General features: G+C 44.0%; 1 protein-coding gene across 12 annotated transcripts in view; it reads left to right on the top strand.

The window, feature by feature from the left end:
* Positions 1-15,960, top strand: part of kiaa1109 (KIAA1109 ortholog) — a 140,672-nt gene that overhangs the window by 56,283 nt on the left and 68,429 nt on the right. For 11 of the 12 annotated variants that reach the window (XM_075447496.1, XM_075447493.1, XM_075447500.1 and 8 more), the window contains exons 32-44: positions 505-678; positions 2,509-2,629; positions 2,783-2,932; positions 3,190-3,317; positions 4,452-4,654; positions 4,734-4,934; positions 5,025-5,236; positions 6,398-6,549; positions 10,177-10,327; positions 12,045-12,197; positions 12,267-12,507; positions 12,622-12,770; positions 15,600-15,834. In XM_075447496.1, the coding sequence (XP_075303611.1) occupies positions 505-678; positions 2,509-2,629; positions 2,783-2,932; positions 3,190-3,317; positions 4,452-4,654; positions 4,734-4,934; positions 5,025-5,236; positions 6,398-6,549; positions 10,177-10,327; positions 12,045-12,197; positions 12,267-12,507; positions 12,622-12,770; positions 15,600-15,834 (2,270 nt within the window). The remainder of the gene's footprint in view (positions 1-504; positions 679-2,508; positions 2,630-2,782; positions 2,933-3,189; positions 3,318-4,451; positions 4,655-4,733; positions 4,935-5,024; positions 5,237-6,397; positions 6,550-10,176; positions 10,328-12,044; positions 12,198-12,266; positions 12,508-12,621; positions 12,771-15,599; positions 15,835-15,960) is intronic. The other variant, XM_075447490.1, reaches the window with a different exon arrangement.

The raw sequence follows: 15,960 nt of genomic DNA, 5'->3' as shown, positions 1-15,960 counted from the left end.
AGCAACAGACTTTTACAATAATAAAATAAATAATAAAACAGGGGTGGTCCATGGCGTAGTGGGTTGAGCAGGCGCCCCATGTACAGAGGCTATAGTCCTCGCTGCAGCTGGTCCCACATCAGACGGCCCTGTGCTGCGTGTTGTTCCCCCTCTCTCTGCCCCCTGCTTCCTGTCTCTCTGAACTTTCCATTAAAGGCGCAAAAGCCCGAAATTTTTATTTATTTATTTATTTATTTATTTAACATAAATAAATAAATAAAACCTGCATTAATGCGGGATAAAATATTTATCGGCGTTAAATAATTAGCGAGTTAACGCGATAATAACGAGTTAACTCGCCCAGCCCTAATATTTATTCATTTAATTTCTTTTTCCCTTGTAAAAATAGACACACACGTGTTCTGTGTCCGTGATAATAAAGTGTTAAACTAGCTCACAAAAGCCCCTCGGACAGCGGTCTCTCCTGTTTTGCCTTGATGTGGTCGTCTCTTCTCTCCTCCACAGCACGCCGTACACTCCCCTGGATAAGAGGGCCATGGAGAACACGGATGAGGACACAACGACGGACGATTGGACCCTGGAGCAGCCTTTGGCTCAGACCAGAACCACTGCCATCGTGGAAGTTAAGGGCGCCATCAATGTGGTGCTGACGCCCCTTGTGGCCGAATCCCTAGACAGGTAACAACCAGGCTTTTGTAGTCCTGAAAACAATAACCCGCCTGCTGCCACAAAGCTGTTCTCACACTGCACTTTCATAGTTTTGTGTTATTTTTAGCCTGGGGCCAAAGATTTGAACTTAAGCCAGTTTAATCCCTTTGCACACAGCATCTTGGATCTAAGATTCCGCCAATGGTGCTTCAGACTCTGAAGTCATTGGGGATCAGAGGTGGGTAGAGTAGCCAAAAATTGTACTCCAGTAAAAGTAAAAAGTATTCATCCAAATAATTACTTGAGTATGAGTAAAAAAGTGCTTGGTGGAAAAAAAACTACTCAAGTACTGAGTAACTGTTGAGTAACGTCTATTTGTTAACACAAGCATTCAATCAGACAGACAAACATACTAAATAATCATCTTTAGGCCAATTAGAGTTCATCCAATTGATAAAATAAATTAAAATTAATTAATTAATTACAAAATAGCTTAAATTAAAATGATCCAGGGGGCTGCACGGTGGTGTGGTGGTTAGCACCGTCGCCTCACAGCAAGAAGGTTCCAGGTTCAACACCCAGCTGGGGCCTTTCTGTGTGGAGTTTGCATGTTCTCCCCGTGTATGCGTGGGTTCTCTCCGGGTACTCTGGCTTCCTCCCACTGTCCAAAAATCATGCATGTTAGGTTGATTGGCATCTCTAAATTGTCCTTAGGAGTGAGTGTGAGCGTGCATGGTTGTTTGTCTCGTATGTCTCTATGTGGCCCTGCGATGGACTGGCGGCCTGTCCAGGGTGTACCCCGCCTCTCGCCCATTGACTGCTGGGATAGGCTCCAGCCCACCCGCGACCCGATCGACGGATTCAGCGGTATAGATAATGGATGGATGGAAAATGATCCAGGTGAATTCAAGAACTTCAATAAAAAATAAAAGAGACTTAGGAAATGTTTAAAACATATGTAACCCATATGTAACCTAAAAAACAAACATTCACCTATCCATGGGGGAAAAACGAGTTTAGGAAACTTAGCGCTACATGTTTCCTCAAGTTAGATGTTGAGTTTCTGCTGAAATGTGCGTTTGTTTTGGTTGACACAGAAGACACATAATGTAGCTGCTGTTTCTCACTCTTTGTAAGGTAAACATGCTTTCAGTATGAGGCCTCGTCTGCGTCTTCATTTCCCACCGTTGGTTCTGACATTTTTCATCTGTTTCTTTCTTTGTTTGCTACGACTGCTAATGCTAAAGCTAACCCGTCCCGCCGCTGAGATCGAGTACGGTCACGTGACCAGACTGCACGGCTGCGTCTGATTGGTGGAACACAGTCATGTGGTAGAGCCTTTGGCGGAAGTCTCTCTCTCTGTCAGAATAAAACATTAAAATGAGGCGTACGCGGGGGGATAAAAATAATGAGGCGTAGAATACCAAAGAGGTAAGAAGAGAAGTAACCAGCTCATTGTAGCCTAATGTAGCGGAGTAAGAGGACAGCTTCTGCTGCACAGATCCACTCAAGTAAAAGTAAAAAGTATAGAGATTTAAAACTACTCCTAGAAGTATAATTTTTTTCTAAAAGTTACTCAAGTAAATGTAACTCGTTACTACCCACCTCTGTTGGGGATAGAGCAGGAGGGATATTTGGGTTTGGGCTATCGGCACGTGGTTGTAAAAGCACGGATCTCTGGAGTTGTCCCACAGAGAGAAGAGCATTCGCAGTCCAGATTGCTCTGGTTTCATTGAGAAAGCGGCTCCCACCTGAGGTTTTACTGTCAGTTTCGGCGCCCCCGTTTTCTGAGGCCACACGGCATTTGTGGCCTTTAACTAAATATATTTATATAACACTCGAATGGCTGGTTTGTTTCAGGTACATCGAGTCCATGGTCCACTTTGCCAGTATTCGACACCCAGCGGCCATTCTTGACGACTTGCACGGCAAAGTCCTCAATGATGCCTATCAGATCAGCAAGTCCACCGTCACAGAGTCGGTACGTTCAACACCTCACACAACAGAGCTGCACACGAGTCAGAAGTTTCTGCTTTAAACATTTAGAGATTCAACACAGTCAGCTTTAGTTTAGAAGCAGAAATAATTGCCTCGGCGACTGACGTCTCGATGTTTTGAATCCGGATCTGCGCAGAGCCAAACAGGCAAGCAGGAGCACAAGCTGTCCAAGACGGAGGGCACGGCCCCTGGCTCGCTCAACATCTCCCAGGGCCAGACGGAGCTGTCCGTCAAACCGGATAATGTGAAAATCAAGGGCCTTCAAGCCAACGTCTCCATCCCCAAGGTGAGACCCATGACCCGAATAATGAGAGGCCAGCCGTGTTCCACAAATTGTGCTCTGACCACCAGAGGTTCAAGAGCAACTTGATGCAGACAGTGGTTTGGATACTTGATAATTAAGTGCTTTAATTCGGAGGCTATTGCATCAGGCATGTGAAAAGTATACCTTATTTCTTACATACGCCCTTGTGGGACTGAAACTCATCATTTTAGATGTGTTTTTCGCAGCAGCTTTTCTTTAAATTGTCCCTTTTTGTGCAGGTGAACCTTTGCCTCCTGCAGGCGTCTGTAGAGGAAGGGTCACCGTCATGCTCCAATAAGTGCGTCACACATGTGTCTCTGGTGGCGTTGTGCTTCGACAGGATCGCCACGCAGTTCAGGATGAACAGGTAACTCCTCCACCGCTCATCAGGCCGTTGTTTGCGGTTGTGTTGGACGGTTATCCAACACTTATTTCAGAGTTGTTGGGACCCAATCAGGGCTCTAAATTAACACCCGCCAACCCGCCAAATGCGGGTGAGAGTTATTTTTGGCGTGTATTAAACAAAAACTCACTAGCCGGCTTGGCCGATGATAAATGAGGAACTTTACCATCTATTTTGCGGGACGCGAAATTATTATATACAGTCTATGCGAGCGCAGTTTCTATGGGAACGCATCCGGCGAGGCTGCTTTACTCGGGGAGTGGGCGTGGGTCACTCTTGGTTTGGAAATACGATAGATGCCGGTACAAATACAGACGCAAACACTAACAAAATGTGGCGATGGTTGGGACAGCCGGCCGTGAAGAGAAAAGATTTGCCCGCCAAAGGAGGGGAGGAGGATGATATTTTGAATATATTGAATCTGGCATGGTGACACTTTGTGAGAAAAGGGAAAAATGGAACTGATTTAGATGGGTCCGAAGACAGTTCAGAGAGCTCGGACGATGTTTAAGCATTTAACATTATCCCCTCATAATTAGTCTCTGCACATAGTTTTGTGTTTAATTTGTGCATTATCTGCACTAAAACATGGTTAGAAAGTTGTTAAATATTTCCATTTTTGTAGATTCAGGGTTCACATGAATATAAATAAGTTTTAAAGTTATTTTTTTATGTACAAAAAATGTGACCCTGAATAGTATGTGAGGGTTGAGGAGTAATGATATGTTAAAATAAGTTTTGTATGTACATAAGTTTAATTATTGTAATTATTTTAATTGGATATACATTCCCAATTTCACTGTAAAATGAATTTAAAGCTTTAGTTTATAAATTGATCAAATGAATTCAGTGGCTCTCATCTGTCTGTTTTGCACGGAAAAATATGTGGCTAGTGGAAATTCTGATTGGCTGGTAACTTCAGAAACTTACTAGCCAAATTGGCTGGTGATTTAAAAAAAGTTAATTTAGAGCCGTGGACCCAATATAGAACGATTAAATACTCCCAAAAGGTGGCCCGCGTGCAGCATCTCAAACAAGAATGTAAATGCAAGAGCAGACGAGCCTCTGAAGCACACATGTTCCTTCTGGTCCTTTTAGGGGAATCGTAGAAGAGACGCCAAACACCCTAGAACATGGCCGAACTTCTGTCAATTTGGAGAAGTATGCATCAGCCACCAAGATGCAGCCTCAGTCTTCCGGCTCGTTGCGCTCCAATGCCGGCATCGAGAAAGGCAAAGAGATCGCTGCTAGGCTCTATATCCACCGTATCCACAGCCAGCTCCGAGGCCTGGACTCTACAGGTTGGTATCGGAGCTTTTTAGTTTTAATTCGGCCACGACACCATTTCTAACAGCTGCGTTTCTCCCGCCGCTCCTGCAGACATCGGCACATGTGCCATCACAGCTATCCCGTTTGAGAAGTCCAAAGTGCTGTTTGGTCTGGAGGAATTGGAGGAGTTCTCCTTGGTGGATGAAACGGACGCCCAGGCAACAGCGGGCGATATGGGCCGTTCTGCCGCATCTGTTGAGAAATGGGGCTGGATCATGTTTGAATGTGGCATAGAGAACCTCACGGTCAAAGGTAACCCAGTCCAGACTCTACGAGCAGCGGGGCGAGGACTGTTTGCCGTTTGTGTGCAGATCAGTGAAATTAGTTCCCATTGTGCCACAGGCGGCCGCCAATCAGGAGCCATTCTTTACAATGCGTTTGGTGTGATGGGTCGCTCTGAGACCGGAGGGAAGACTGGAATGTCCAAGTCGAACGGTTCGACCGGCTCTCAAACAGGAAGTGGTTACAGCACTGACGTGTCCGATGACAACCTCCCAAACGACGGCAACAGTCCCGCCTCCGATGCTAACGAGCATTCAGACTCCGACGACCAGGTGAGACACTCAAACCAAATGAATATCGTTTTCTTTGACATTTAAATGCTTCAGAAATGAGCTCTCCGCTATCTTTTTATTCATGTTTTCCTAAACTAACTTAACTCATTTTAATGTTTATCATTATAATTTTTCCTTGACTGTCTTCTGCACCAGTGTTTTTAAAAAGAAATGTCACATTTTAGATGAGAAAAATTACTTTTTTTGCTGTAAAAACGAGCAACAAAGTTACAGACTTAAGAAAAACGAGGAATGAAATAAATGTACCGAACCAATAAAAAGTCCAGTTACAAACACAGTGTGGAAAGAACGAAAATCATTAACTTATCTGGGTTTTTAAGTTGTTAAAAGAAAAGAAAAGGTAACAAAATGATGCTCACTGTTGTGTACTTGCTGTGGTGACTGTTGTTTTGTTGTGTTGTTACTGATATTTATCTGCACTTTATGTCATATACTAGTTTATGTGTAAATTTTTATCTTTAGTGCAAATTTTAGTTTATGTCTTAGTTACGTGTCAATTATAGCTTTCTGCACATTTGGAGTCTGGGGAAACGCAATTTCAGTCACTGTGTAATGTACTGTTTCATAGAAGATTGACAATAAAGTTCACTCTGACTATGACTATGAAGAAAGCATAGAAAAGACATCAGTTTGGATTAAAAAGGGCCGAAACTGGCAGTAATCAGGCGAACCAAGTAGCCTAGGTCTTCTCAACTTGCAGTTAAAAAAACAAACAACAAGGACTTAACTGAAGAATATTTTTTAATAATAATCACAGTTTGTTGACCTACAGTCTGATGCATTAAAAGCTGATTTTGGTAACATTTAGTGAGGATTCCTGCAGCAAAACAAGTCCTAAATGCCACTTAAGTGTAAAAGCTGCAGTCAGCCTACATAAAGATGTAAATATGTGTACCAGAAGAATGGGCCCACTCCGACTAAGATGGAGGAGATTCAGCAACTTGGGATGGAAGGGTTGGAAGTTAGTATGTTTACATGAAACTAAGAAAAGCTTTTTTTTGTGTTAGTATGACTAAAAGCTGGCTTTTAAGGTGCATGTAAACATATATGTATAATGGGAAAGAACAGCGGATCGACTGCTGCTCTAACAGAAGAAAACAGTCGAACTGTTTCAGCTAAATCCAACTTTCTTCTCTGCAGGATGAAGGAGTCGAGTCTGACGACCTGAAGAAAGACCTGCCCCTAATGCCCCCACCGCCTGACTCCAGCAGCATGAAGCTGACCATCAGAGAGATCTGGTTCAGCTTCGCTGCTCCCACTAATGTCCGCTCACCTTCACAGGCTATATCGAGGTATGACCGCACCGATTACTAAGGCCATATCGAAGTATGACCGCACCGATTACTAAGGCCATATCGAGGTATGATAGCACCGATTACTAAGGCCATATCAAGGTATGACCGCACCGATTACTAAGGCCATATCGAGGTATGATAGCACCGATTACTAAGGCCATATCGAGGTATGATTGCACTGATTACTAAGGCCATATCGAGGTATGACCGCACAGATTACTAAGGCCATATCGAAGTATGACCGCACCGATTACTAAGGCCATATCGAGGTATGACCGCACCGATTACTAAGGCCATATCGAGGTATGACCGCACCGATTACTAAGGCCATATCGAGGTATGACCGCACCGATTACTAAGGCCATATCGAGGTATGACCGCACCGATTGCTAAGGCCATATCGAGGTATGATAGCACAGATTACTAAGGCCATATCGAAGTATGACCGCACAGATTACTAAGGCCATATCGAGGTATGATAGCACAGATTACTAAGGCCATATCGAAGTATGACCGCACCAATTACTAAGGCCATATCGAGGTATGACCGCACCGATTACTAAGGCCATATCAAGGTATGACCGCACCGATTACTAAGGCCATATCGAGGTATGACCGCACCGATTACTAAGGCCATATCGAGGTATGACCGCACCAATTACTAAGGCCATATCGAGGTATGATAGCACCAATTACTAAGGCCATATCGAGGTATGACCGCACCGATTACTAAGGTCTTATCGAGGTATGACCGCACCGATTACTAAGGCCATATCAAAGTATGATAGCACAGATTACTAAGGCCATATCGAAGTATGATAGCACAGATTACTAAGGCCATATCGAGATATGACCGCACCGATTAATAAGGTCTTATCGAGGTATGACCGCACAGATTACTAAGGCCATATCGAAGTATGCCCGCGCCGATTACCAAGGCCATATCGAAGTATGACCGCACAGATTACTAAGGCCATATCAAGGTATGACCGCACCGATTACTAAGGCCATATCGAAGTATGACCGCACAGATTACTAAGGCCATATCAAGGTATGACCGCACCGATTACTAAGGCCATATCGAGGTATGATAGCACCAATTACTAAGGCCATATCGAGGTATGATAGCACAGATTACTAAGGCCATATCGAGGTATGACCGCACCGATTACTAAGGTCTTATCGAGGTATGATAGCACCGATTACTAAGGCCATATTGAGGTATGACCGCACCGATTACTAAGGCCATATTGAGGTATGATAGCACCGATTACTAAGGCCATATCGAGGTATGATAGCACCAATTACTAAGGCCATATCGAGGTATGATAGCACAGATTACTAAGGCCATATCGAAGTATGATAGCACCGATTACTAAGGCCATATCAAAGTATGATAGCACAGATTACTAAGGCCATATCGAAGTATGATAGCACAGATTACTAAGGCCATATCGAGATATGACCGCACCGATTAATAAGGTCTTATCGAGGTATGACCGCACAGATTACTAAGGCCATATCGAAGTATGACCGCACAGATTACTAAGGCCATATCAAGGTATGACCGCACCGATTACTAAGGCCATATCGAAGTATGACCGCACAGATTACTAAGGCCATATCGAAGTATGACCGCACAGATTACTAAGGCCATATCGAGGTATGATAGCACAGATTACTAAGGCCATATCGAGGTATGACCGCACCGATTACTAAGGCCATATCGAGGTATGATAGCACAGATTACTAAGGCCATATCGAGGTATGATAGCACAGATTACTAAGGCCATATCGAGGTATGACCGCACCGATTACTAAGGCCATATCGAGGTATGATAGCACAGATTACTAAGGCCATATCGAGGTATGATAGCACAGATTACTAAGGCCATATCGAGGTATGACCGCACCGATTACTAAGGTCTTATCGAGGTATGATAGCACAGATTACTAAGGCCATATCGAGGTATGATAGCACAGATTACTAAGGCCATATCGAGGTATGATAGCACAGATTACTAAGGCTATATCGAAGTATGACCGCACCGATTACTAAGGTCTTATCGAGGTATGACCGCACCGATTACTAAGGCCATATCGAGGTATGATAGCACCAATTACTAAGGCCATATCGAGGTATGATAGCACAGATTACTAAGGCCATATCGAGGTATGACCGCACCGATTACTAAGGTCTTATCGAGGTATGATAGCACCGATTACTAAGGCCATATTGAGGTATGACCGCACCGATTACTAAGGCCATATTGAGGTATGATAGCACCGATTACTAAGGCCATATCGAGGTATGATAGCACCGATTACTAAGGCCATATCGAGGTATGATAGCACAGATTACTAAGGCCATATCGAAGTATGACCGCACCGATTACTAAGGCCATATCGAGGTATGATAGCACCAATTACTAAGGCCATATCGAGGTATGATAGCACAGATTACTAAGGCCATATCGAAGTATGATAGCACCGATTACTAAGGCCATATTGAGGTATGACCGCACCGATTACTAAGGCCATATCGAGGTATGATAGCACCAATTACTAAGGCCCCTCACGGCTACAGTTGTCAGTCACTGTCAGTGCAGATCTGTCGGTCTGACAGCTCAGCAAACAGATCACAAAGGGAGGTGCACCCTGAATTTAGAGTTTTATTGAAACTCCATTTACCTGGCGTAAGAGAAACGAACAGAAAATGCAAAAGTCTCTCTACATATTACTTCACATGTTACACATTTAACATTTTAACTGCTAGTTAAGTCAAAGTGCTTTATAAGCTGAATATACAACAATAAGCACGAGTTGACAATAAATCAGTGCTTCTATGATTAAAAGCCAAGATCAGCCTCTTGAAAAGCTCTAAATGGGTTTTTCGAAGGGTTTTACTCAGTTTATACACCTCAGAGCTCTGGATTGAGTTTGAGGCTGTAAAAGTTCAGACAGACTCTTTACAACTACAAACTGAATCCCTTAATGGACTGAAAGCTAATGCTGATAAAATAGAAGAATAAGCATATTTTTGATCAGATAAAAGGTGACGTTTTCTCCAAGCAGAAGTCCAAATAGACTGGCACACAACTGGCCTGCTGGAGAGAATGTGGAGAGGTCTTTGCTGATGGGGCCCATGTTTTTTGGTCTTGCCCCCCCCATCCAGTTTTTCTGGAGGGAAGTGGCAAATATAATTTCAAATGTTCTATGTTTCAATATCAATGTATCATTCCTAACTCTCTATCTTGGAAATATTCCAGATGGATTGAGTAAAGCTGATAATTATCTTCTTAGGGTCTTGCTGGCAGCAAGTAAAAAGGCCGTCACAAAATGCTGGCGCCAGAAAAATGCCCCCACTACAGATACTTTTGTAGATATTGTAAAACAATTGCATGTCCTGGAGCAAATGACTCACTCAATCCAACTCCAAAAAGATCTGGGTGAAAAACGATGGCAGAAATGGCCCAATGAGTGAGACTGTTTTAATGTGTTGCGTATGATATTCTGTCTTTCGAAAATACTGACAACCCCCGGACCTTGAATGGGTAATTGTTCAATGTTTTCTACTATAAATAAAGAGTTTAAAAAGAAAAGTTTTCTCTTTTGCACGTCTAGGCAGTTGAATTTGCTCAGCACCGCCACACCTGCCATTGGAGCCTGGCTGGTTCCCATCGACCAACTCAAATCTTCCCTCCGTAAGCTGGACATGGAGGGCACGCTGCGAGTGTGTGCCGTCATGGGCTGCATCATGACCGAAGCCCTGGAGGTGAGCAGTGCACATACAGCCAACGTTTACACTTTTTTTTTTTTTTCTTTTTCATTGTCATTAGCTGCATTCCCACTGTAGGAACCTTTGGCAGTTCCTATAACTTTTTCAGGAACGGGTCCGTTTTTTCCCGCATTCGCACATACAGGAACTCGGGACCATGGTCCTCAGTTCCTGGAACCATTTCAGCTCCTTCTCCTCAGCTGGGTCTGTTCTGGTTTCCATAGGAACACATCTGACGGAAATGTTTGGTGTTCGGTAGCTCCACCCCTTGTCATGCTGTCAGGCTGAAATGTTTCCTCATACGACACGGACACAGCCTTGGCGTGTTTAATATGTAAAAATGACACGTGGTCTCCTTTGTCTGCGGCGCTCTGCTCTCCTTCCTCCATGAAACCAAGAAGTATGGCCTGCGCTCCATCCTTCGTCTCCTGACTCTCTCTGTGCGTCGCATCAGTCCCGACCTGGTCCCGACTCATGTGGGAATGCAGACTGAAACGTTCCCCTGGGGAAGGGCAGCTATTAGAACGGAATTCGAGGAGGACCGTACTTAGAACTGCTCTGTCCGAATGTGGCAATAAAGGAACTGTTGTTCCTGAGGGTGACCGTTAACTCCAGGGTCTGAGCGGTCGTCCGTTCTACCAAAGGTGGAAAACTCTGCTTTGAGTGGACGTTTCTGCCTGAAATCGAAAGGGGGGCGGTCGACTGATTAATTATGGAACTTGTTTGTGGGGTTTGATCGTGACTTATAAGGTCTAGATCAGGGGTCTTCAACGTTTTTCAGGCCAGGGACCCCCAAACTGATGGAGAGTTGGAGCAGGGACCCCCCCCCCCCCCTATTTATATGGCATACAATTGTATTTTATATTTAACGGGGCCTAGTGCCGTGTGTAAACATAGCTACTCTGTACATTCAATTCTAAGCTATTCAAATAATACACAGGTTAATATATTCATGTTTTTATTTTAAACATGTGCAAGGTACAGGGTGGCCGCGCCACTGCCATTTATAAACAAACATCTTGCATACGACACTGAGCTATTCAAATAATCCACAGATTTTAACTTTAAACATGCATGTAGATGGGACAATGAATCCTCAAACCATCTGTGGATGGCACACGTTTGCACACAATTTGTGAGAAAAAAACTGTTTAAAAAAAAAAAAAGTTAAAAATCGTCTAATCAACCAAAGATTTTGCGACCCCCTGTTGAAGACCTCTGGTCTAGATGGTTAATAGATGGCCCCCAACGTGAGGCCTGAACCCACGACCCTGAAATTAAGAATCTTGCGTTCCACCGACTGAGCGAGCCAGGCGAACCCTGCTCTATGAAAAGGGAAAATACCCGGGTGGATGTTAGACGCCCGATGTGATCGTCCATGATTAATATCACCGTCATGCAGACCGTGAACACGGTGGCCTCCCCGCTCTCCATGTGAGCTTCTTGGTGGTGTTTTTTTTTCTTCTCTCCCTACTTTTACCGGGTTTTGTTCTGTTGTTGAATGTGGCGCTAAAGTAACACGTCGCTGTCGCAGACGGCTGCGTCGCATCAGTCCCTATCAAGGTCCGACTCATGTGGGAATGCAAACTGAAACGGTTCCCCTGGGGAAGGGCAGCTATTAGAACGGTGTTCTTAGAGCGGTTCTGTCCGAATTTGGCTATTATCACTGGATTTACAACCTTTCTGCCGTGCGTTTGGTTGTTTCTCCCCACAGAAAAAGAGCATCCACATCCCGATCCGCAGCAAATACAACCGCGTGACCAAACGAGCCCGCTACCTGCACGAGAATCCCTCCTGTATGCTCTGCAACATCCTGCACCGCTACCTGCAACAAGCCGACTACTCCATCATAGAGGAGGCCACCATGGTGAGTTACGGTGACCGTAGCTGCGTTTCGGTGTTAAAACAGTGGCGCTAATCACATCTTTCGCCTCAGAACGACGGCGTCCCGGCCTTGGTGACTCTGAAGAAGGGCCTGGTGGCTTTGGCCAGACAGTGGATGAAATTCATAGTCGTCACTCAGGGTTTTAAGGCTATTGGTCTGATGAAACCAAGCCAGCTCACCAAACCCAACGAGCCTCCGCCGAACCTGGTGGACGCCATCCTGGGTCTGGACAGCGTAGCTGCGCTGCAGAGCGACACCAGCGCCGACGGAGCCGAGTTTGAATTTGACGCAGGTGGGAACAAACGGCTTTTATCGTTGCCGATGTTAAAGTGTGTCGCCCAGATGTTACAGATTCTTAACCCTGTGTTTTTTCTTGGGAGTTTTATTTGATCTGATTATTGTGAAGCCACAGTGAGTGAACACACCATGTTGCTGGAGGGAGCATGCAGCCGTCCTCCGCCTAAAGAAGCAAACACCGGCCCCGTCAGCGGAGTGGAGATCATGAGGAAGCTTTCCAAGTCCCACACTCAGAGCGAGTCTGCGCTCAGAATAAAGGTACGAGTTCAAGGTTTACGGCAAGGCATCTTTATTTATACATTTCATACCACAGGCAACTCAGTGTGCTTTACATAAAGACATTTAAAAGAACAGCAAAACAAGCAATTTAAAGAGAATTAAAAAAATAGAATAAAAATTAGAAGTTCCCGGATGCATACTAGACTCTCTGAAATGTTGGGTATGCATAATGAGGTTACTACTCATACTCAAACTACCCAAGATGCAACGTAACGTGACGTCGCCGATCATCATTTCCTGTCAAAACGGCAGTTTCAAGCTAGCTACAACGAGGGTAGGTTCACTTCCTGTTTTCAAAACAAAAGCACCAATTGTATGGTAATGGCTTGCCCTATGATAAAAGGCAACGGGTATTTTATTTTGTGAAAATAACAGGAAGTGCGTTGCTCACTGCGGCTAGCTTTAGTAGCGCCGAATTCTCGGGAACAAAATAGTAAACAGCCGGTATTTTGTCAGGTTTTCAACACGTTGGGGATCTAAACGACTACTTTCTCACCTGAAAATGTTTCAAATGTTGCTAAAGTTTACAGAGTTTAGAGCTTAAGAGAAATCAGCTTCAGGCCGGCTGATTTCGGCTCGGGCAGGAGCGAAATGCATTGTGGGTAAACGCTCTGCATACTGTCTGATCGATGAGTATGCAGTATGTATGTATGAACACAGCCATTGTTCTGGTTAAAACTCGGGCTGCAGCTGTTTGAGACTCTTTTGGGGGAGTCCAGTCAGAAGACCGTTAGCATTAGCATGTAGCATGAATCAACTTCTCCTGATCTGTTTGGGACATGAAACCCTTCATTCTGGATATGTTCTTAGGTTGATAAAAGGCTGATTTGGTGACTGATTTGATTTGATTGTTGAAGGTTGTTTTCGGCCTTTTGTTGCAGGCACACACTGATGTGACGCTGAGCCGCCTCAGTCTGACCAAAGGGAACAGCAGCGGGTTAAAAACGTCGTTTTTTTATTTGGAACCAACGAGTCACAACTAATAAATTCAGTTTACACATTAATGTACACATTACAGACCAAGTTTGACTATTAATCGGCGCACACAGTAAATCACTCCCCTCACTCCCTGTGTGTAAACCAGACAGCGTAGATGGCTGTTTGCAGTTTTCGCAGATCCATCCTTGCTCGTCCGGTGATGCACAGAAAGCTGTGAAAGGTTCCCTCCAAGGCAGCCATAAATCTTGCTTTTAGAGTCGCATGCTGTCAACTTTTCAGGATTTATCATCGAGGGTTATTTCATTCATTTTTTTTATTTTTTTTCCAAAGTAGTAGAATTACAGTAAATGGCAAGATATCAGATATTCTTTTACCCTTCCTGGAGTGCCTGAGCTGTAATGAGCCTCAGCTTTTTAAAGATAAACTACGAGAAGGTCACTAACTTCATCTCTTTTTAAGGAAACATTTGCTTCTTTTCTCAGTTTTCTTTGAAAGGAACTTTAATACCTTCAGGGTATTGAGATAAACGGGCACTTAGATCTCATATTTTTAGTTCTGGGAGATGACCATCGGCTATTTTCTGGTATTTTCTTTCTTACTTTTTATTCGTTTTAACTTGGTAACATACACATATGTGCCAGTTGGGCACAAAAACATAACATGAAATGACGAAGGAAGGATTGTGCACTAAGTAAAACGGCAGAATCAACATAAGAATAGAATAGAAGAATAGAGAAATACTTTATTCATCCCTTAATGGGGGAAATTCAAATTAGTCAAGTAGCTCAACATTTTATTTTAAATATTTACAATGATTGTATTAACAACAACAATAATAATACAAATTCTAGTAAAGAATACTACTACTAACTAATAATAATAATAATAAATGACTAAAAAAATAAATAAATAAATCAATTTTAAGCACATCATACATAGAAATATAAGGATGCTGCTCGAAAATAGGGGAAAAAAAATTTAAAATAAAATCTTAATAGAGGGTTTGAGCTCGATCTATATGACATCAGATTCTTACAGTGGACACATAGCTGAGCCATTTTGACCAGTTCTCTTCAAAAATATCAGTTTGGTTTCTTAATTTCAATGTAATTCTCTCCATAACACATATAACACATATAATATATATTATAAATTACATCAATCCACTCATTTATTGTTGGTTTTTCTTTCTTAAGCCACTTTCTGGTCAGAGCCTTTTTGCACCCCACTAACAACACTCGTGTATTCGAGTCCATCCAGATCACAAAGGTACATAACTTTAAAGTTTAGAAACATTTAGAAACTCCAGGACCCCAAGAATCTCTCTCCAAAATGGAGCCACAGAGGGACAGCCCCCAAAAAATGTGAAAATGATTTGCTGAAGTATTCCCGCGGGACCTCCAGCAGGCGTTCTGATCAGAATAGTCGGTCTTTTGTGCTCGGGAGCGAAATAATCAAGTTTTTTTTTCAGCTGAATTCCCTCCAAGAGGGGGAACTTCCTGTCCTGTCCCATTCCTCCTGTGAGATCTTATGTTCTGGTATTTTAAGGAGGCAGGTTTCAGCTGTAATAATCCCCTTTGCCTAAGTGAGTGGTGTGACCTTTTTTTTTAAAGGAAGTGGATGATCTACAGCGCGCTATGAAGGTGACTCCATCTTTGGAAAGCCAGCAGGATCATAACGTCCACTTAAAGGCAAAATAGAAGACACGGTGCCAAATTAAAGTGTTGTGTTGATGTCACCTCTGCTGTTATTAAGCCAGCTCAGCTCTTTTAGTCCAAGAAGTATTTTTAATTCAGCCTGACGCTGCCCGACAGTTTATTCCGACCTGTCGTTTAAATGAAACGCCATCAATATGTTTGTCATTCCCAGGGCTCCCATCCCTACCAGTCGCTGAGCTACACCAGCGGCGACACGGCCGCCGACTCGCCCGCCCACGTCAGCTGTGCGGGCCTGCCGGCCAAGGACAGCCCCAGGAAGGAGAGCCTCCTGAGCAACCTGACGGGCAGCTTCCGGAGTCTGCACAACCTGCTGGAGGGCACGCCTCAGAGGAACGAGCCGTCCGCCGCCGCCGCCGCCACCAAGAGCAGCTCCCTCACGCGCACAGGTAGCCGGCTGTTCAGAGCCCGGAAGCTTCTGGGAGACGCTTTTCACGAGGTTCACATTTCTGCTACAACACTGACCTCTGCTGGTCAGTACACGGAAGGATTGTGATTACAAGTGTGCAGAGTTG

Source organism: Odontesthes bonariensis, chromosome 17, assembly GCF_027942865.1.
Source record: "Odontesthes bonariensis isolate fOdoBon6 chromosome 17, fOdoBon6.hap1, whole genome shotgun sequence".
NCBI lineage: Eukaryota > Metazoa > Chordata > Actinopteri > Atheriniformes > Atherinopsidae > Odontesthes > Odontesthes bonariensis.
This window is presented reverse-complemented; position numbering and strand designations above follow the sequence as displayed.